General features: G+C 38.6%; 1 protein-coding gene across 2 annotated transcripts; it reads left to right on the forward strand.

Moving 5' to 3' along the window:
• The first annotated feature begins 39 nt into the window (after positions 1-39).
• LOC148848289 (putative glycosyltransferase At5g03795) lies at positions 40-20,194 on the forward strand. Of its 2 annotated transcripts, XM_088948003.1 has the most exons (6): positions 40-100; positions 204-354; positions 928-1,609; positions 1,708-1,838; positions 16,664-17,012; positions 18,638-20,194. In XM_088948003.1, exons 3-6 carry the CDS (start codon positions 1,148-1,150, stop codon positions 19,316-19,318), a joined length of 1,623 nt encoding a protein of 540 aa, XP_088804129.1. In that variant the 5' UTR covers positions 40-100; positions 204-354; positions 928-1,147; the 3' UTR covers positions 19,319-20,194. The 2 variants fall into 2 exon arrangements, with proteins under 2 accessions (XP_088804129.1, XP_088804130.1); XM_088948004.1 differs by lacking the exons at positions 40-100; positions 204-354 and having other exon boundaries at positions 1,010-1,286; positions 1,359-1,609.
• The last annotated feature ends 1,311 nt before the right edge of the window (positions 20,195-21,505 follow it).

Consider the following 21,505-nt stretch of genomic DNA (forward strand, 5'->3'; position numbering starts at 1 on the left):
AAGTGCTGGAAACTATATATTTCAGAAACGTTGCTGTGTTTATCGTCATTTCGTCAACCTTGCTGTTTCCCTCCATCGTTCAACCGTGTCCTGTTTGAAGGTGGGCTGGGCTTTTTCTACTTTATCTTCTTCTTCTTCTTCTTCTCGCTTGATTCCTGTGTGCTTTTCTTTTAATGGTTTCTTCTGTGTTTTACCTGCAACAGATTCCCTCTTTTCTGTTATATATTGTTTATCTTCCTGCTCCCTAAAGAGATTCCTTACTAGTCTATCTTTCGTCGGCGAATTTTTGACGTAATTTGGTTGATGGTGGACTGGTGGTGTTTATAAATCTCTGCTGAAGCTTCTTAGATAAAGGTATGGTGATTTTCTCTGTGTTCTTTTTCTTTTCGGTTCAGTTCTCCACTTTTTTATTATTTACTTTAATTTCTATATATCTCGGCCAGTTTCTTTTAATATTGTTCGTTTCTTTTATTTCTCAAGTGTCCTTGCTAGATCATATTTTCTAATTTATATATGAGCTGTTTTAAATGGTTTGTTTCTTTTTGGTTCTGAGAGGAAATTGATTAGTAACAAATCAACTACTCTGGAACTTCCCTCTTTTATTCCCAAATTGATTGTTTTACTATCTTTCTTTATTTGGGTCATGTTTAATGCACTTTGATTTATTTTCTATGCGTTTATTTGTCAACTGCTTTCTACCTGTTCAGTTTTGGTAATCGAATTGATGATAATCTTTATGCTGTATTGAGAATTTGTAGTTTTTCATTATCTATTTAATGTCAGCTTTCCATGCAGTTTAGTCCGTTGTATAATGGCCATTTTTTAGATGAACTTTGTTCCAAGTTATGGTGGAAAATTCTTGAACATTTGATTTGTCCTATTCTCTTCTACACCTGAAAGTAAGCTCTATGTTGCTGCATGTTGCAGTTTCAGGTTCTTGCTTATATTTCTGGATTTGGGAAGTTATCGGTGGGGAGCTTCTGGGATTAAGTAGTTCACGACTCACAATTTTTGGCTGCGGCTCCTTAAAGAGCGAAGACTTGCTATATCCTTGTGCAGTTGTGCTTCATAATTACTATGATTTAGTTTGGTTTCTGAGATTGGAACGCTCCAGTAGAAGAATTGGGTTTTATTTTTGGATGGTTAAATGAAAAATCTATTATGGGTGATCACCGTTGCTTTGATGAAAGAACTCAGACGCTGGTGCAGAGGATACAGAATCCAATGGAGAAAACTGTTTTTTGTTGTAGCGTTCATTACAACGGCTGGAGCTGTGCTTCAAACCTGTACTCTTCCTTATCCGTTGACCATGTGGTTTTTCTTTCCCCCAGTAACAGTTTCATCATACAAAGCCTCAGTTGCTATGATGCAGGTTAATGATACTTCTCCTCTGGCGAGGCCTGAAAAATTCTCACTGGTACCATTTTCCCCTGCCGGTTCTCTTAATTCTACCGTTGGTTTAATTCAAATACCACCAGTTGTAGAAGATGACAAGAAAATACGACCCAGAGGAAATTATGAAAGGATAAGGATGAATATCAGGAAAGAGACATCTGATGAACCTAAGGTAGTACCTTCTCCACCTAGGACTGTGCCCTCTGAACGGCAGGTATGATCTATTATATCTAGTTTGTTACTCTTCCTTGAAGTCAGATCCAGTGGATTTTGTTAATTTCTTTTGTTTCTATTGTGTGGTATTTGATGTAGAGATATTTATGGTCTTCGCCACCTGATGAGGCACTTCTGTATGCCAAGAAGGAGATTGAACATGCCCCAGTTGTTGCTGATGATCCTGACCTCTATGCTCCTTTGTTTCGAAATGTTTCCATCTTTAAAAGGTACTTTTTTCATGATGACACTTTTTTTTTGTCCTATAAAATACCGTGATTGTACTTTTCCATGACCTCAATTGTTTTTGTGATTGAATGTAGTGTAGTGAAATCTTTATGATTCCACTTTCTTTTGGTCTCAGTAGTTTCTAGGATCAGGTGCAATGTAGTGAAACAACCATTATCTTGTAAACCCATTAGTCCTCAAAAAACAGAACAAGCAAATATATATCTCTTTAATTATCTTTTTTGTGTCTGTGGGGTTGGGAAGCTTGGTATGATCAGAGCAAAATTTTTAATTGTGGCATGCATTAACCATGGACCAGTGTTTTAAAACGCAGAGGCATGATGCAAGGTGCTCCACTACCTAGAGGCATGAGGCATAGTTCAGAACGTAAGAGGCACAAGCCCCCCGAACACAAAGAGGTGTAAGCCTACTTAAGAGGAAGGGGGATGAGGAGGAAGAAGGAGGAGGGAGAAGAGGAAGGAGGATCTCATTTTTCTTTATTTTTATAAAAATCTTTTATATTAAGAAAAATGAAGATGCATATCACTAGTTAAAAGTGTATGAGGTGTATGCCTCAGAGGTGTCAGCGCCTCTGGCATACACCTTAGGGTGTTTTGGGGGTGCCTCCAGGCGTATACCTCCCATGCCTTTTAAAACACTGTTATGGAGTTAGTAAGTAATCAGGCTCCAAGATAAGAACTTTTGATATAATGTAGACTATAAAAGTGGAAAAAGTTGGCTGCTACCTTCAACTTTTGTCTTATGAAACAAGTCCCAGAGTAAATTGATGAGGCAATGTGTTCTGCACCTTTAGTGTGAATGCATAAAAATAGGTCTCAGTTAATATCAGTAGGTAAGAGGTGCGAAACATGATGATTTATGTTATCCCTGTTCAACTATTCATAAGAGGGGGGATTGAGACAATGCTTTCTATGTAAGCATTATTGAAGCCTGGATGTAGTTTTGGAGTGCTATAGACCAACAAAAATTGGATCACATTAAAGGGAGAATGTACAAGGAGTGATTTGTTTGAATTAAAGGGTCTAGAAGAGCTAGGGGCAGGACGATGAAAGACATAGGTGGAAGTAGTGAGAAATGATTTGAGGGCTGATGGTTAACTATGGAGACATCTTTGAACAGAGTAGAATGGTGAAAGCATTACATATTAGCCATTCTATATAGTTGTCATGATGCTTTATTGGGCTAAGTTGAGGGAGAATGTTTTGAGATAGATATAATCTTAGTATGCTTTATGGGGCAGTATGTTGGATGATCATAACCAATAATGAGGAGTGGACTGGTTCAAATAGAAGGAGATCAAGGGGAAGACCAAAGAAAACATAGCATGAAATAGTAAAAAATGATTTAAGGACTTATGATTTGACAGAAAACATGGTTATTGAGAGGAGAGAACGATGGCAGGATAGGATTTGGGTAATTGACCCCAAATTGTACATTGGGTGCATAGCCCTTATTTCTATTTTTCTTTACGTAAATTTTGGATGTATGACAATTATCAAAAATTGCAGATTAGTACCCTATACTTTGGGCCTAGTCTCACTTTGGTACTCAAATTTCAAAACGTGCCAATCCAATACCTGAACTCCCAAAATGTCCCAATTTAGTCCCTGTTGTTAGCAATCCGTCAGTTATCTGTATCATGTGATGACATGTGTGACTTAAAACTTTTGAAAATGTCAAAATTACCCTTTGACATAAGACACTGTTCATCATATTCTTCCTCAAGAATCAAGATTGAACCAAAGCAATGATGAACAACCCAAAGGACATTTGGATGGTTGATAAAGAAAATTTAGATGACACCTGAAGGATATTTTCATCTGTTCACATGCCACTTAATGGCGGTTAACAATTTTGGACTAAACTGGGACATTTTTGGAATTCAGGTACCAAAGTGAGACTAGGCCCAAAGTACAGGGTACTAATATGCAATTTACCAAAAAAAAGGATATATGACATATTTTTTTTTGGGCACAAAAGAACAGAAGCGATCGGCAAATAAATCGTCTTTGTCTCGGGTTCACAGGTATATTGAGGATTTCTACCGATGCTTTTCTTTGTTATCAATTTCTTTGTTATCAAGCATTTGTGATGAACCTGATTTGTACTTGTTCATCCTGTCAGACTTACCAAGGGTTTCCAATTGTTCTGAGTAGTGTCTGACATTTAAATGCCATCAAGCTTCATGACATTCAACCAAGTTATACCTTGGATTCACACCTGGACCCCTTCATGCACGGTACCCATCTGTTACCAATAACTTTTCTGGCACTTATGTTCTCCTTGTGTATAGTTGGAGAATAATTTTCTCTTGACGTCCATGTATGCAACAGTTGATGGAATTTTCTTAGTGTCCATCAAAATGTTTTACACATGGTTTTGCATGTTAATAGTAAAAAAAGAAAAAGAAAAAGACGAACTTCTGTGGTGGATGTTCAGACAATAAATTGATTCATAGCATGCAATTCCACATTGGGAGTCCATGGTGTTGGTGCTTCTGCATATATGTAGCCCTTATTTCTGTTTTTTTCTTTATGTAAATTTTGGATATATGACAATTATTAAAAAAGGATATATGACATATATCTTTTCTGGGCATAAAAGAACAGAAGTGATTGGAAAATAAATCGTCTTTGTCTCGGGTTCTCAGGTATATTGAGGATTTCTAGCTATGCTTTTCTTTGTTGTCAAGCATTTGTGATGAGCCTGATTTGTGCTTGTTCATCCTGTCAGACTTACCAAGGGTTTCCAATTGTTCTGGGTAGTGTCTGATATTTAAATTCCACCAAACTTCATTTCATTCAACCAAGTTATACTTTGGATCCACACCTGTGTCCCTTTATGCACAGTACCCATCTGTTACTTAAGTTCTCCTTATGTATAGTTGGAGAATAATTTTCTCTTGAAGTCCATGTATGCAACAATTGATGGAATTTTTTTAGTGTAAATCATTTCTTACTGCAAAGGGATGATTTTCTTTCAAGTACTTATTTGAATAAGTACTTAAATTGCCAAAGGGTTCTGGTGATGTAGGAGAAGATTGTGTGATCTAGATTCCCTACAAATCTAGTTGCAAAATTCTAGTTTTTTAGGGTTTAAGTGGGAACAAAGGGGTAGGTTTTATGTAGCACACCCCAAAAGTGAGGTTTCCTCTTTCTGGATTTTCTGGACCATAATTAAGTTTGAAGAACCTCAAAAGAAATAAAAGGAGTTTTCATGAGTATTGCTGAATTTGAACAACTAGAGTTTTGAATCACCATGGAATAATGGCAAAACAAAAAGAAGGAAGGAGAATGGAAAGAAGTATGGGTGGATAAATAAAATGAGAGATCTAGGGGGGTTAGATATTCAGAAAAAAAGTTTTGAATACAACTCAGATTCTAAGAATTAGAAGTAGAATTGAAAGAAAGGAGGACAATTACAGAGCAAGTAGTGGAAGATAAATAGGTTTAAAGCATGATATGAATGGATAGGGAAGTCCAATCCATTTTATTAATTGAAGATTATAGTCATACTAGCCTAGAAAAAGGCCTTGATGGAATTCTGTGGCCCTCAAAATCAAGAGAAAAGCATGTTGCAACATGTGAACTGAAAGCCTCGGCACTCATTTAATTTCTTTTGTAAGTAGATAACAATAAAATTCATTTAACAACAGTGTGTATTGTAGGATCCATTCGTAGATAAGTATATCTGTCCAGGGCTTGAGATTGTCTCTTTGGCTACAATATGTCTATAAGGGCCATTGGCCAATGAAGGTCCTCGGTATTGGTGGTCTTGGGTAGCTAGATATGGACCTAACGTGGCATTTCTTGGGCACAAAGTGGCCCTTCTTAGACTTGAATTCATACTTTCATGCTTATTATCATGAAAATTTTCCATTGTGTTGAGACGAGCAACAGGTCCATGACTACAACAACAACCCATCAACCTCTCACTTGCGATTTACCCACTATCAAGCAGGTCTACAATTGAAGGCCACATAAGCAGTTGGTTAGGGATTTGATTCCAGCCACATATTAGCACATCTGTTGTAACAACCTGGACAAAGATTATATATATATATAGTGGCTTTGTAATAAGAAGAGCAACAAAGAAAATAATCTTCCATTTCCTTTTTTGTCTCTCTCTTTACACACTTCTGGAGGTGGTTCCCCTTTGAGAAACCCTGTAATAGGAAGTTCCAATCATTTGGCATTAGACCCAATCTCTCATGACGAATACTAAGTTGTCTACTATGGAGGCCAAAGTGAATCAGTTGGAGGCAAAGCTCCACAAAGTAAACATTGACTTGAAGGGAATAAAGGATAGGTGATGTCAAAGTTTGATCAGATTTCCTAGGGAGGTAGCAAGAAGAGTGGACAAGAAGGACCGAACTCCAACAGTGTTCGAGACAATCTGGATAGACAACTGGTAAGTCAATCAAATTGCTCTTCCTTGTTTTCATTGTTGATGATCCAATCTCATGGATCTTTTGCGCTAAGCGCTATTTTGATTACAACAAAGTCCTTGGACCAGATCGAGTACTACTAGCTTCCATAAATTTTGATGGGGAGGCAATCTTTTGGTACCAATGGTATTGTCGTATTGCCGCTCCCATCCTAGAATGACTTGGGGGTTGACTTAATCGAGGCAATCTTTGGGCACTTCGGGCCTTCTAGTTTTGAGGATTATGACGAAAATTATTGAAACTTTGACAACTAGGGATAGTTAGAGAATATTAGGTGGAGTTCCAACGCTTAGTGACTTAAAGTCCAGGGTTGGTTGGAAAAAGCTTTGGTGGGCTGTTTTATTAGGGGTTAAAGGAGGAGATTCGGTAATCTACCAAAAAAGAGAAAAAGAGGAGATTCGGTAGGAAGTCTAGGCCATGCAACCTATTATGGTGATGGCAGTAGCTAGGCTAACTCATCTCCAAAAAGAGAAGATAAACCGGCTTAAGAGGTTGACATGGCCTAGTGACCCAATTAACAAAACTTAGGGTGGAGCCAATAAGTCTGATGGGATTCTAGGCAAGCCCAATAACCCCTTGGGGTCGGTCAGTGGTCAACTTTGAGCTAGGAGGCCAATGAGCACAGTGAAGCAAGTGAGTATCGATCACAGCTAAAGGTGTTACTCTCATGGTTTGTTGAAGTTTTCCAGGAGCCCCTAGGCCCACCACCCGACTACGTACATGATCATAGAATTCTATTTTTACTGGGAGTCATGCCCACCAATGTAAGACCTTATACCCTCACTATCATAAACAAGAAATTGAAGAGAAGGTACAAGAATTACTTGATAAGAAAATGATACAGCCCAACCATAGCCCATTTTCCTCTACTGTCTTATTGGTTAAGAAAAGGGATGGGACATGGCAGTTCTTGGTGGGCTATCGAGCTCTAAAACACATTACTATTAAGGAATGTTTCCCAATCCTAGTCATTTATGAACTCTTGAATGAGCTTCAATCAATAAGAGTACTTTCAAAATTGGACCTCAAGGCAGGGTACCACCTAATTAGGGTTCATGAAGATGCTGTACACAAGACTGCTTTTCGCACCCATGATGGACATTATGAGTTCCTTGTCATGCAACTTGGGCTGACTAATGCCCCATCCACTTTCCACGCCCTCATGAATGATGTTCTCAAACCTTACTTACGCAAATTCATCTGGGTTTTCTTTGATGACATCAACCTAGGATGGGAACAACATATGGCCCATTTGCGAATTACTCTTGAAACCCCCAAGTAGACATGTTCATGGGCCGGGCCGGGCTTTGACTCTTTATTAACAGAAAAATGTTAGGCCCGAGCCCGAGCCCGGCCCGACCAACGGGCCTACAACTTGGGTCCGAGCCCGGCCCTGATAAAAAGCCCGAAGCCCGAGCCCGAGCTCGAAGCCCGACCTAATAAAAGAAATTCAAAATTTTCCTTATTCAAATAAACATTACCTATTTTAATTCAGACGTTTTTTTCCCCTATTTAAATGAACAATGGGCCTACAAGTGAATCAACAACCTTCTCAAATAAAAAAATTTATTCAAATGGACATCACATAGGGTTTTTACTTAGGTTTAACTATAGGTCGGGCCGGGCTATTTTGGCAAAGCCCGAGCCCGGCTCGAATTTTATGCGGGCTGGGCTTTTTGGCCCGAGGTTAAGCCTGCCGGCCAAAAAGCCTGTTCAAGCTCGTCCGGGGGTCGGGCCGGGCCGGCCCATGAACAGGTCTACCCCCAAGGAGATCAACTTGACTAAGGACTGCAAGTGTGCCTTTGGGCTGACACAAGTCAAGTATTTAGGCCACATTGTAGGTGGTGGTGGTGTGGCTGCGGGTCTAGAGAAGATAGAGGCCATGGTGCAATGGCCCCAACCCAGGTTTGTGAAGGAGATTAGAGGGTTTCTTGGGCCTACCAGTTATTACCAGTGGTTCATCAAGGACTATGGTTGGATTACTGGCCTGCTAACTCAACTATTGAAGAAAGATTCGTTTGACTAGGGCCCAATAGCTCAACATGCCTTTGAAGACCTCAAGATACCAGTCTCTTCCCCACCAACCTTGGCTCTACCCAATTTCTCCAAGGAGTTCATCATTGAATATGGTGCCATCCAACTTGGGGGTCGGTGCTGTATTGACAAGAGTTAGTTTATGAGAAAGAGTTAATGGCTATGGTGTTAGCCATTTAGTGATGTGGATCATACCTATAGGTTCACCATAAGAACATGCCACTGAAATCTCAAATATCTCTTGGAGCAAAGAGTTTTGACCATAGAACAACAAAAATGGGTTGCAAAGTTACTTGGGTACAACTACCGGATTGAGCACCGAAGTGGCCCAAGCAATAGAGATATTGGCACCCTCTCTAGACAATTTGGATGTGGGCCTATGCTCGTGTACTGGCCCATGCATCCCCTGCTTGATGATATTAGAAAAGAATCTAGGATTTATGGCCATCTCAAGTCTCTGAGAGAGAAGTGGGCCTTAGACCCCAGCTCCACTCCTAGATATTTAGTGGTCGGTAAAGACTTATTCTACTCACTTTGTTTTTCTGGCCCATTTGACCTACATTCCTAAGCTACTTGAGTTATGTCATTCATTCATAACTGGTGGCTACTCAGGGATCTTACGCATTTACTAGTGGTTACATTTTCAGTTTTACTGGCCAGGAGTGAGGAAGTAGGTTCAAGACATTGTATCCACTTGTGACATTTGCCAGTGGCAGAAATATGAGACCCGTATGCAAGTTGCGTTGCTCCAACCATTCCCCATACTGACCCAGGCCTAGGAGCATATTTCAATGGGTTTCATATCTGAGTTATCATTATTAACAAGGAAATTCGTAACTTTGGTTGTGGTGGATCAATTTATTAAGTACAGCCATTTCATTGGGCTACCTTACCCATACAATGCTCCTTTGGTTGTAGAACTCTTTGTGAAGGCTCTGTGCTCCATGGAACTCCTGCAGCATTGTATCTGATCGTGATCCTGTGTTTTTTTTTTTTTTTTTTGATAAAATAATCGTGATCCTGTGTTCATGAGCTGCTTTTGGGAAGAGTACCTTAAACTTCAGGGGTGTCCTTACAAAAGTCTACAAGCTTTCAGCTGCAAACCAATGGGCAAACAGAGGTTGTAAACCCATGCTTAGAAACCTACCTCTGTAGTTTCACCAGAAGCCAACCCAAACAGTGGATGAAATGGTTGCCATGGGCCGAATGATGGTACAATACCACCTATCAGTAAGCTGCTGGAATGACACCTTTTAAGGACTTGTATGGTCTTGCCTTTTGAAAAGGGATCCACTGAAGTAGCCACTTTGAAAGAATATCTGCTCCAACAAGATCCTATATTATAGGAGTTGAAATCCAATCTCTTATGGGCCCAGTAGCTTATGAAGAAAAGTTATGATGCTAAACATAGGTCCATGGAGTTTCAAGTAGGTGACCTGATCGTTCTCAAACTCCAGCCATACCATCAAGTTACAATAGCCCAAAGAACCTGGAATAAGTTGGCTCCCTGGTACTTTGGCCCCTTCAAAATACTGGAAAGGGTTGGACAGGTAGCATATAATATAAGTTGGACCTACCCCCTAATTGAAGTTGCATCTAGTATTCAACATGTCACTCCTGAGAAGCTGCTTGAAGCAAGGAGCTATCATCAATCCCACTCTACCTCAATTCTCTGCTGAGGGCTCCTTAGTTACCAGGCCACTACAAATCATGGATTTTTTCTGGGTTCGAAAAAGGGAGTATGTCATTTTGGAGGTTCTAGTGATTTGGAGTAACTTACCAATTAAAGATGCTACATGGGATCCATACCTCAAGCTAAAGAAGAATTTCCTCAACTGGACCTTGAGGACAAGGTTTGTCTTAAGGGGGTGGGAGTTGTTAAGATGAGCAACAGGTCCATGATCACAGCAGAGGCCCATCAACTTATCACCTGTGATTTAGCCACTATCAATCAAGTCTAAAATTGAAGGCCACGTAAGCAGTTTGTTATGGATTTGATTCCAGGTGCATATTAGCAAAGTAGCTTATTAGCAGTTTGTACTCGGCTTCAGTAGATGACTTGGAAACTGTTTGTTGTTTCTTGCATTTCCAAGAAATTAGAGAATCACCAAGGAATATACACTAGCCAGTAGTAGAGTGACGAGTGCCAGGACAACCTGCCCAGTCAGCATCTGCATAAGCTCGGAGCTGTGTGGATGAAGAGGATGAGAAAAATAAGCCATGTGATAGTGTATGTACATAACAAATAATTCAGAGAACTGCAGAATAGTCAGGCTAACGTGGAGTAGAAACAAACTGACTCACAATCTAAACCGCATAGGAAATGTCAGGTCTAGTCATGGTTAGGTAGATAAGACTACCTACAAGTTGTCGATACAGGGTAGCATCAGGAAGAAGATCACCTTCATCTTTACTCAACTTACAATTAAGCTCTAGAAGTGTATCAACATGTTTAGAGTTAGTCAAGCGAGCAAGAGACACCAAATCAGAAGCATATTTCTATTGGTTGGCAAAGTAATCCCGATAACATCTTTGAATTTCGAGTCCAAGAAAGTATGTTACTAGCCCAAGATCTTTCATTTTGAAGGAGTTACTAAGCAGAAATTTGAGTTTGTTAATACCATCCACCTCATCTCCAGTAATAAGGATCTCATCAACATAGACAAAAAGAAGAGTCAACCCTTGAGCCCGCTTGAGAGTGAAGAGAGAGTAGTCTGAAGCACTCTGCTGAAAACAAGCCTCCAACACTACTGTACGGAAGCAATAAAACCAAGCTCGTGGAGCTTGTTTAAGGCCATATAGAGATTTCTTCAGTTTACACACCAATTGAGGATTGTCACAGTAGCCAGGAGGTGGTTTCATATACATTGTCTCCTGTAACTCTCCATGGAGGAAGGTATTCTTGACATCCATTTGGTGAACTGTAGTGGTGGGTGGAGGAGGAGAATCTATACTTACAGTAGTGATCAGGTGGACGAGAAATACGAGATGATCGACGCAAAGGAATAGATGAAGGTAAATCCTCAGGAGGAGAATCTGTACTTACAGTAGTGGTGGGTGGAGAGGAATGACCAGTCATTGTTGCTTGAGGTGGAGGAGGCATAGGCAATGGGCGAACTGGATGCTTCCTGAAATACGTTTGAAGAGGTTGAAGAGAAGGAGAATCACCTATAGATCCAAAGTCATGAAGAACATAAATGGATGGTGCAGGTAATTTACAAATATGTTCAAAGAATGAGAGATTCTCAAGAAAGATGACATTGCGAGAAATGCACAACCGACGAACTTTGGGATCATAACAGAGAAACCCCTTGTGTTCTGTACTATATCCCATGAAAGCACACATAGCTAATTGAGCTATTAGCTTAGTGCGTTCATGGGGAGGGAGATGGACAAAGAAAACGCATCCGAAGACACGAAGTATGGATAGGTTTGGTGGACGATGAAATAAGGACTGATGGGGAGAAGAATTTTCAAGAATAGGTGTAGGAACACTATTGATGAGATGAACAACAGTGCGGGTCGCCTCCACCTAGAAGGTAAGGGGAGCATGAGAGTCTTGTATCAACGATCTCACCATACTAGCAATTTGATGGTTCTTGCACTCTGATACTCCATTCTGTTGAGGAGTACTAGGACAAGATCTCTGGGACTGAATCCCATGTTGTTTAAGATAGGTTTGAAACCCACCATCCTCACCATCATAGTACTCTCCCCCTGAATCTGACCTCAAGATATTTATGGTGCTTTTAAATTGGGTCATTACCATGGCATGAAAGTTCTTAAACATGAAGAAGACTTCTGATTTCTTTTGAAGAAAGTAAACCCATGTGTAACGAGTACAATCATCAATAAATAACACAAAATACTTATAACCCAAGCGTAAAATAACTGGAGACGACTACACATCACTATGAATGAGATAAAAAAGTGTAGATGCATGTTCAGTTGAAGATGGAAAAGGTAAAACATGACTTTTACTATAGCAACAAGTTAAACAAGATTTATCAACATTTTTTATTGAAGAAGTATTCAAAGGCAAGCAACTAGAGGAAAATAAATAATCCAAATTTTTAGCATGAATGTGACCCAAACGTCTATGCCATAAATGCCACACATTATTACAGGAAGAACTAGGTGTAACGTATAGCAAACAAGAACCCGATGAAGATCTCTTAGTCTTGAATTCCAGAGCAAGTAGCCTCCCAAGCCTACGCCCCTTCCCCTTCAGCTCTCTAGTGTGCTGGTCCTGAATAAAACAACCATCACGAGTAAATAAGGCATTATTACCATCATCAACAAGTTGCCCAACGGATATTAAACTGGTAGTTAATTTAGGCACAAAGAAAGTTTTGGGAAGATGAAAGGGTTTGGTCTTAGTAGTGGATAAAAAATAAATCATTACAACCATATACAGGTAGGAAATCACCATTAGTAGTAATAATATGGTTGTCAAAGGTTCTAGGTTTAGGAGACTAACTGAAGGAGGCCCTAGTCATGTGATTTGAGGCCCTGGAATCAATAATCCACATGTGACAAGGAGATGGACACAAAAGAGCAGACTTACCAGCCAACCCAAAAGCAAAAAAAGCAGAAGACATGAGCTCACAAATCTTTTCTTTAGTCAGATTTCCCTGATGTGAGCTGACAATGAGGTGGTAGTATCAGTAGAAACATATTCGGTTGAGGCCTGATAAGCCTTATGTTGTCCTTTCTTAGGAGGCCTAGTCGGGAATTCCACTATAATGTGTCCTTGCCGTTTGCAGTAAGTACACAAATTTTTCTTCTTGCAGTGGAATGCCACGTGACCGAATTCTTTGCATTCATAACACTGCAACTTCGAGAATTCTTTCTTACTCTTCTGTTTGGTGGCTAAAAACACAATATCGATCCCATGTTCCTTCTTCTGATCTAGTGCAGATAAGGTAAGAAGACGAGTTTACTCCCGTAACAACTCTCCAAGGATTGCATCAAGTTCAGGCACTGGTTTTCTACTGAGAATGTTGGAACGTAGAGTTTCATAATTAGGCCTGAGGTGCATCAAAAAGTGCACAGTGTTTCTCTCAGTGAGATGCTTCTTCATAGTCTTCACACAATAATCTGTAGACAGATCCCCAAAGTGAGCCTGTTCATATTCAGTCCAGAGATTTACAAGTCCTGCATGGTATTCCTGAATCCGCTTCTCCCCTTGAACATAGGAGAAGATATCAATTTCAATATGATATTGCCTAGACATATTTGATTGCTGATATACCTTTTCTGGGTATTCAAACATGTCATGGGCAGATTTGAGACCTCTCATCGGAATACTGACATCCATTGAGATAGACCCAAGTATCCATGAGGTAACTTAAGCATTCTCGGTTCTAGGAATGGCAACGGGTAGGGTACCCGTGCAAATTGCCCTACCCATTCCCAAACCTGCCTATGTATCCCTAATTCCAAAACCCTTCTAACTTTTCCTCTCAATTTCCCAAACCCGTCCCATCCCAAACCTGTTAAACCCCTCCCGACCCGTCCCACCCATTAAACCCCTTGACCAAACATTTTCTACTAAAAAAATGTTTCTTAATGCTTATAGTGTGACTTGAACCTGGATCAATTAATGATAGCGCCAAATCTCTTAACACTACTTTAAGCCACTAAGCCATCTTGCCTTTTGTGTTATTTAATGAAATAAAATAGACTTTATTAACTTTTGTGTTCATCAAAACAATCAATACATGTATATGATTAACAATTCCAACTAAAAATTTAAAAAATAATATTTAAAATTAGCATTTTATAACTAAATGAAATGAACAATCTGTCAAATCCAAATTTACATCAAATGATGATTTTAATCCCAAGAAATTTATACAAATAAAATATTAATAATAGTTTAATTATCTTAGTACTTAAAATTTATAAATTTGTGCATGATATATAATATAATAGATTAATAAGTTCATACTCATGCATCCCGAGTATTGGGTGTCGAATACCCTAAAGTCAAAACCCAAACCCTATAGGGTTTGAATCTAAAATCCCAAACCCTATAGGGTTTTGATAAACGGGTCCTATTAGGGTCAGGACGGATTGGATACCTGAAAATTCCCACGAAATTGCCATCCCTAATCGGTTATCCACTGTTTCAGTCCTTTTGACATCACTGGTGTCAGGCATGGAAGTGGAACCGTCAATGTAACCCCACACGCCTTTCCCTTCAACAAAATACTGAAAATGGAATTTCCAGAAAGCATATTTGGTCCCATCGAAATTAACAGAAATAAATTCATTCTTTTCCAGAGCCATAATGAAAAGGAAACAAGTAAATACTGATCGAATCAAGCAACAAAGTAGTAATCAAGCTGTGAGAATCAAAGAAACTGATAATAGAAACCTCTTACAGTCACCAGAAATTGTCCAAGTTCCAGCAAATGTAGAAAACTTGAAACACAGTCCAGAAAAGGAAAGTCTGGATGCAGCCGCCCAGAAGAGATGTATAGATCTCTCTCAAAACTTCTCAGATCTCGATGAAAATTTCAGAATATGATTAGAGGGCCTAGGCGACACTTCCTTTCAATTCTTACTACATACTGATGTTGTACGAGAGAGATCTAATTAAATCTCTCTCCCTGGATGCGCAAAACACAGAGAACAGATCTCTAGAGAGATCGAAAGAATCCAGAGTCAATTGGTAATGATTAAAGTTGTCAAACTGATCAAAAAGAAGGAGAAAAGGATCAGAGAGCAGCCTGCTCTGATACCATGTCGGTTCGTGGGAAAGTGAAAGAGCAAGGAAAGTGACAGAGGTTCAGATCTGTTAGGGTTGATCAATCTGATCGAACCAACCCAGAAAAGAGTATACCATGTCGGTTCGTGAGAAAGTGAAAGAGCAAGGAAAGTGACAGAGGTTCAGATCTGTTAGGGTTGATCAATCTGATCGAACCTTTTTCAGTACAAGAAAGAAAAATAAAGTACTGTAGAATTACAAAACTATCCCTCAGTAGTTATTCTACAAGAACAACATATGCATTTTCTGTGGTTTAATGATCATTTTTATAATCTTCATTCAAGTGATTCAGATTCAAGTCTTGTAAATCATGTTTTTTTTTGTAAAAATACACACATAAATAACACAAAAGGTGTTGTGGATTAATGGTAATGATAATCTGCAATTCTTTGTAAGTAGGAGGTTGTGAGTTCAATTCTCATTATTATTTTACAATATATGATGCAGTGACCTGGGTGGGCCATTGTAAACCAGATGGGTCACCAAAACCTAGTTAACAACGGTTTGCCTGCACCAATAGTAGGTCAGACAGTTTTTGAGAAAAACTAAAAACCAGGGTTAAAAAACTGGATTTCCCTCTAGTTCCCAGCTCTGACACTCTCTGTTCAGGCGGTCCAATTCTTACTTGCCCGCATTAATAGCAGGTCATATAGTTTTTGACAAAACTAAAAACCAGGGTTAAAAAGCTGGATTTCCCTCTGGTTCCTAGGTCTGACAGCCACTCCAAATCTTACAATGTTGCACCTTTAAGTTTTCAAACAATACCATAACCAGATTGATTTAGTGTGTGCTCTCTGAAAATCTGTTGCTTGTGTGATTATCAAAAAAAAAAAAAAAAAATCTGTTGCTCATGTTGTACCTTTGTTTTATGCATCCAAAAAGTCTGTGCCTGGACTTAATAATGGGCCAACTACTTTCATGATATTGTAGTGTTGTAAGGGCTTTTCTTGTACCCACGAATTTCCAAAGGAAAGCTTCACCACTAGCACAACCACCTTTACCACCACCAACTCCCTCTCATCTTAGATTATCTAACTTTCATTTTTCTTTAACCGAGGAATTCTTGCTAATGCTCCTTTTTCTTCATCTGAACCTTTAGATAAATATATTTCTTAAATTTAGGTATAACCATTCACTTTTGTAAAGTTCTGTGGTCACATTAATTGAGTTCCTTAAGGACTTTGATTAAGCTGTAACCAATACACCATTAGGAATCATTTTTGGATGTAAAAAGGAACATGTGTGAATACAGAGCATCAAAAACCATAAATTGCTCTAGGTGACATCTGAAACTGCTGATGGTTTACTTTTTAGTACAACTTCTTAATAATTGTGCTTATTGTAGTCTTGAATTGTATCAGTCAGTGACCCATTACCCATATTGTTCTTATCCTTTTTTACTTATTTAACTTCTAAGTTATTCAAATTTAAGATTTGATCTAGCTTCTATGTTATATGAATATGAGTTCAAAATCCAGTTTCATCCTTTGAAGAAATTTCCAAAATTTTATTAATTCTAGTGTCTCTAATAGAAAATGTCAAACTTCCAGGAGCTATGAATTGATGGAAAGCATACTCAAAGTTTACACCTACAAGGATGGAGCAAGACCAATTTTCCACCAGCCATATCTCAGAGGCATTTATGCTTCAGAAGGATGGTTTATGAAGTTAATGGAGGAAAACAGGCAGTTTGTGACAAGGGACCCGTCAAAGGCCCACTTATTCTATTTGCCATATAGTGCACGCCAGCTGGAGATTGCACTTTATGTTCCAAATTCACATAACATGCGGACTTTGTCCATTTTTCTCAGGGACTATGTGAACATGATTGCTGCAAAGTATCCTTTCTGGAACCGCACACGAGGATCAGATCATTTTTTAGTTGCTTGCCATGATTGGGTATGGAATAACTGCTTGTACTATTTATGATATAAAAAATGCTTATTTTATTTTTCTAAGCTGTACATCTGCATGGTCAAAATTGTTGTCTTTTGGTCTATATTTCAATTGCCTTTATGTTCAAATGCCCTCAGTGAGAAAATTTGCAAACTTCTAATCACATTAAGGCTGCATTTGGTTTCAGTGCATATGAAAATGCATGGGAATGCAAATAGACTGAGTGTGAATCCTGGTTTGTTTTTGTTTCAGATTTGGCCTTGTCTTGTTTGTTTGTGAAAAGTATAATAGGAAGTAAAATAGTGTGGTCCCACTTTATATGCAAGAGAATGGAGGTAGGAGGATTATTTGTTTGGGAGTTAGGTAAGAAGCAAGATGATGTGGTCTCCACATGTATGAGAGAGAATTGAGGTAGGGCGTAGGAGGAAGGTGGTATTTTGCATAAGATTTTGAGATGCAAAATTTACACTGCAAATGAGTGCAAATGAGAAAAAGCATAAATTTTATATCAGGTAAGAGTGCAAATTATGGGTTGTATTTGGTAATAGTGTAAATACAAATATGAACGGTTCATGAAAAAGCAAAGTTGATTTGGTTTTGTATTTGATAAATTTTGTTTTCATACCAAGCATATTTGATTGTGATGGGTACAGACATGAATTCCAACACTGGAATCTACTTTTCACATTGACCAACTTTGAGCGCAAAGTTTGCATCCTTTTTTTTGGAAAAAAACTTTGCTCCCATTTTGAAAGCAAAAATGTCATAAAAAAATTGCTGTCATTTTCAATACGAAAATGTTTTCTTACCAAATGCCTGCCAAACTGAACCAGAGTGCAAATTTGCTTCAGTTCAGTGTGTGCACCCTTACTAAATGCAGGGATGGTTACAAATAAACAGATGCAGAGCCGAACTGGGTGAAAAATTTGTATCTGCTTCAGATTTGCAATGCAACCAAACACAGTCTCGTGATTGACAATAACTTTCCAATCTAAAGGGAAAAGGCATAAGAAGATATTTTTGAACTCCAAATTTTCAACATATTTGAAAAAGTATGATATTCTTTGATACAAAGTTTGTATACTCTTCCACAGGCATGATTGTGCATGTGGTGCAGCTAGATGCACTTAGGAGACCTACTGGGCTAGAAACTGATTTGCTTGGATGGTCCTACTCATTGTAGATCTTACACCATTTCTTACCTTACCATACAAAATATGTAATGGATCAGACGGTTAGGATCATTTGATCAGGTTAAAATTTCAACCTGAAGCTGAAGATCACCCAAATTAGGCACATTGAAAGATCTTAATCAACCTGCCTACTCTTATGGTTGCTTTATGTACGGATCTCTGTCATTTTTCTCTCTTTATTTTTCAATATAGTTCATTTTGAAATTGGTGCTATTGCAGTTGGATTATTTGCTACCCTCTAGTTCTTTTTGTTCAATTATATTCAATGGAGTTACAACAGATTTTGTGTTTTTTTTTTTTTTTTTGGAAATTTAAAAGAATCTGTTTCTTTTCTTGCCTGATAATGCTTCATATATAGAAATCATGTCCAAGTATTCACTGACATTCTCTCCATCTATCCAACTTATTCATTTAGTTTATTTTAATGTTCTGCAGGGTCCATATACTGTGAATGAGCATGAAGAACTAAGTAAAAACACCATAAAAGCTCTCTGCAACGCTGATCTTTCTGAAGGAGTCTTTGTTGCCGGAAAGGATGTCTCCTTGCCAGAAACCACTATAAGAAATCCCAGGAGACCTCTGAGAGGCCTTGGTGGGAAAAGAGTTTCTCAACGCTCGATCCTTGCCTTCTTTGCTGGAAATATGCATGGTAGGGTCCGGCCCATACTGCTCAAATACTGGGGTGACAAGGATGAAGACATGAAGATTTATGGTCCTCTACCAAATAGAGTTTCCAGGAAGATGTCTTATGTTCAACACATGAAATCAAGCAGATTCTGTATTTGTCCTATGGGGTATGAGGTAAACAGTCCCAGGATTGTGGAGGCAATCTATTATGAGTGTGTTCCGGTGATCATTGCAGATAATTTTGTCCCTCCATTTAATGAAGTGCTGGATTGGAATGCATTCTCAGTGATTGTTGCAGAGAAGGATATACCAAGTTTGAAGGATATCCTCTTGGCTATCCCTATGAGACGATATCTTTCTATGCAAAAGAACGTCAAAATGCTGCAGAAGCATTTTCTTTGGAACCCGAGACCAATCCGATATGACCTTTTCCACATGATTTTGCATTCACTTTGGTTCAATAGGCTGAACCAGATTCAGATTCCATGATGATTGTAAAATGTTGAGAATTTCTTTGGGTGAATTTTGGATGCATCACAGATTAGCTTTCCCCAACGATGAGAACTGTTGGATTATCCCTCAGAAGAGAGATGCTGTTGGAAGAGGAAACGGCTGGAGTTAAAAGGACAAAAAAAAATCAGAAAGTTTATCTCATTATTATTTGAAGAAAACGACGATTAAAGTTTACCTCATTGTTATTTGAAGAAAATAACAATTTTTGGAGTTGGTCTGGAATGTACAGTTCAGGAAATGGGAGGTTGGAACAGGGATGGGTAACTGAAAGGACGCAACAGTGGAGGACCAGAATGAGGGTTTTTTATTGTAGATATGGATCAATTCATGGCCTTTAATGCTGCTCTAGCAGAGTTATGTTGGATCTTGATCATTGTACCTCTGATAGCATGGGACCTCTGGGCTTTCAATTACATGATTTACCACCGGCGAATGAACTCCTCCTGGGATGCATGCATTTATTCATGCATCATAAATCAATAATGTTACTACTTGCTAGTCGTACAAATAAGTTCCATCATTGGATCAGTTTTGTGGTTGTTCGTTTCTACTTTTGTGTTTACCATTATCTTTGAAGTAGGGCCATTCATTTATTTGATTGTCTAGAGGTGGATGTAACATTTGTGTAATATGTACTTTCCTTCATTTTTTTTATTCTCTGGAGGTGGATGTAAGATTTGACTGGAATTCTGTTACTGCAGTAACTGCTAGACAGTCTGCAGTTAGTGTAGGGAGTAGGGACAGCTTTGAGGACAGTCTGGTAATGGTACCAGGTAGCTCATGAAAGTAAAATCCCTTTTTACTGTAACATAGAATGAAACAGATAAAATGCATATCTTATTTATTTCATTATTTTACCATATTTTCTTTGAGGGCAAATTGGGTCTGACATCCTCAATATTAGGGAACATCTCTCAATAATAGTATCAACTGATGTCATCATCTCAATACACGGCGGGAATGTGTTGTGGGACGTTTCTTGTGGGGCGGAGATGTGAGTTCCACTTAAAGGGGTGTTGAGTGGCGTGGATGCGACAGTTCTCAACCCTTTAGGCTTTTGATTTGAAGGGAAAGGTAGGAATGTGATTCATTTTCCTATTGAATATCATTTTCCAAGCAAATCATTCAATTTTTCCAAGCAAATCTGTTCCGACTGAAAGTCTTAACAAGGCAAACCAAAAGGGAAAAGTAGAGATACGGGCCAATTTTATGCCTGATTCTACTTTAGGTTTAGGACCATCTATTCTGGATATGTAAAAAGGTGTTATCTTTTTAAATTATAAACATCAAATTCGTTGGGACAGAAGTATACGCACTCCTGAATCCGGATTAGCTGCAACAAAGGATCAAAATTAATGTTTGTTTTAAACGTTAATGAACATATTAAATCCAGTCCCCTTTTTAAGTCTTGATAAAAAAAAAACTAAATAAAAAATATTGGCGACTTCACATTTATTCCCCACAACGGGGTGCCTCACAGTACATTCCCGTCATGTATTGGGAACATCTCTCGATGATGACATCATCATTTCTGATATTATCATTAAAAGATATTTCCAGTATATGGTGGGGATGTGCTATAGGACGTTGTGGGGCGCAGATCTGAACTCTAAAGCTAAAGGTTCAGAGTTCTCACACATACCTTGGAGTGTATCAATATTTTGAACCTTGACTGCATTAAGGATTGTTTAAGTTTTAACTAATAAAAATGTCCCACGTCAGCATAGTATGTATGCCCCAGCCCCACAACCATTTAGGTGCTCCCTGTAAAGCCCTTGAGAAGCCATCTTCTTAGTCAGCAGCAATGACAACCAGGCAGCAGCTTAAACATAAGACTGTATTTGGTTCGAAATAAAAACCTTTCTGCCAACCGGTTTGATGATCAGATTGGCCAACCCGGGTTATTTAAGAAATTTGTAGAATTAAGCTGGAAGGCACTTGAAAAAAACCTTTTCCTTCCTTTATATTTTTCTTCTTTTCAAACCAAACACAGCCTAAATTGAAATTCAAGGAAAACACTGAATTTGAGCTACTTACAAAGACTGGTTTGGGTATTAGGCTATATGTTTGGTTTGAAGAAAAAGGAAGAAAAAAACGAGAAAATCTATATAATGTTTGTAAAGGTTTCCCTACCTTTCCTTTCTTTTTCATGCATTTTCCTTC

This window comes from Nelumbo lutea, chromosome 6 (assembly GCF_056320005.1).
Source record: "Nelumbo lutea isolate HS-2025 chromosome 6, American lotus-T2T, whole genome shotgun sequence".
Classification (NCBI taxonomy): Eukaryota; Viridiplantae; Streptophyta; class Magnoliopsida; order Proteales; family Nelumbonaceae; genus Nelumbo; species Nelumbo lutea.

Excerpts from the sequence above, each read along its gene's own strand:
- LOC148848289 (XM_088948003.1), top strand. The coding sequence starts at position 1,148 with ATGAAAAATCTATTATGGGTGATCACCGTTGCTTTGATGAAAGAACTC. Across the intron at positions 1,839-16,663 it reads AATGTTTCCATCTTTAAAAG|GAGCTATGAATTGATGGAAA; the intron begins GTACTTTTTTCA and ends TCAAACTTCCAG. Across the intron at positions 17,013-18,637 it reads TAGTTGCTTGCCATGATTGG|GGTCCATATACTGTGAATGA; the intron begins GTATGGAATAAC and ends AATGTTCTGCAG.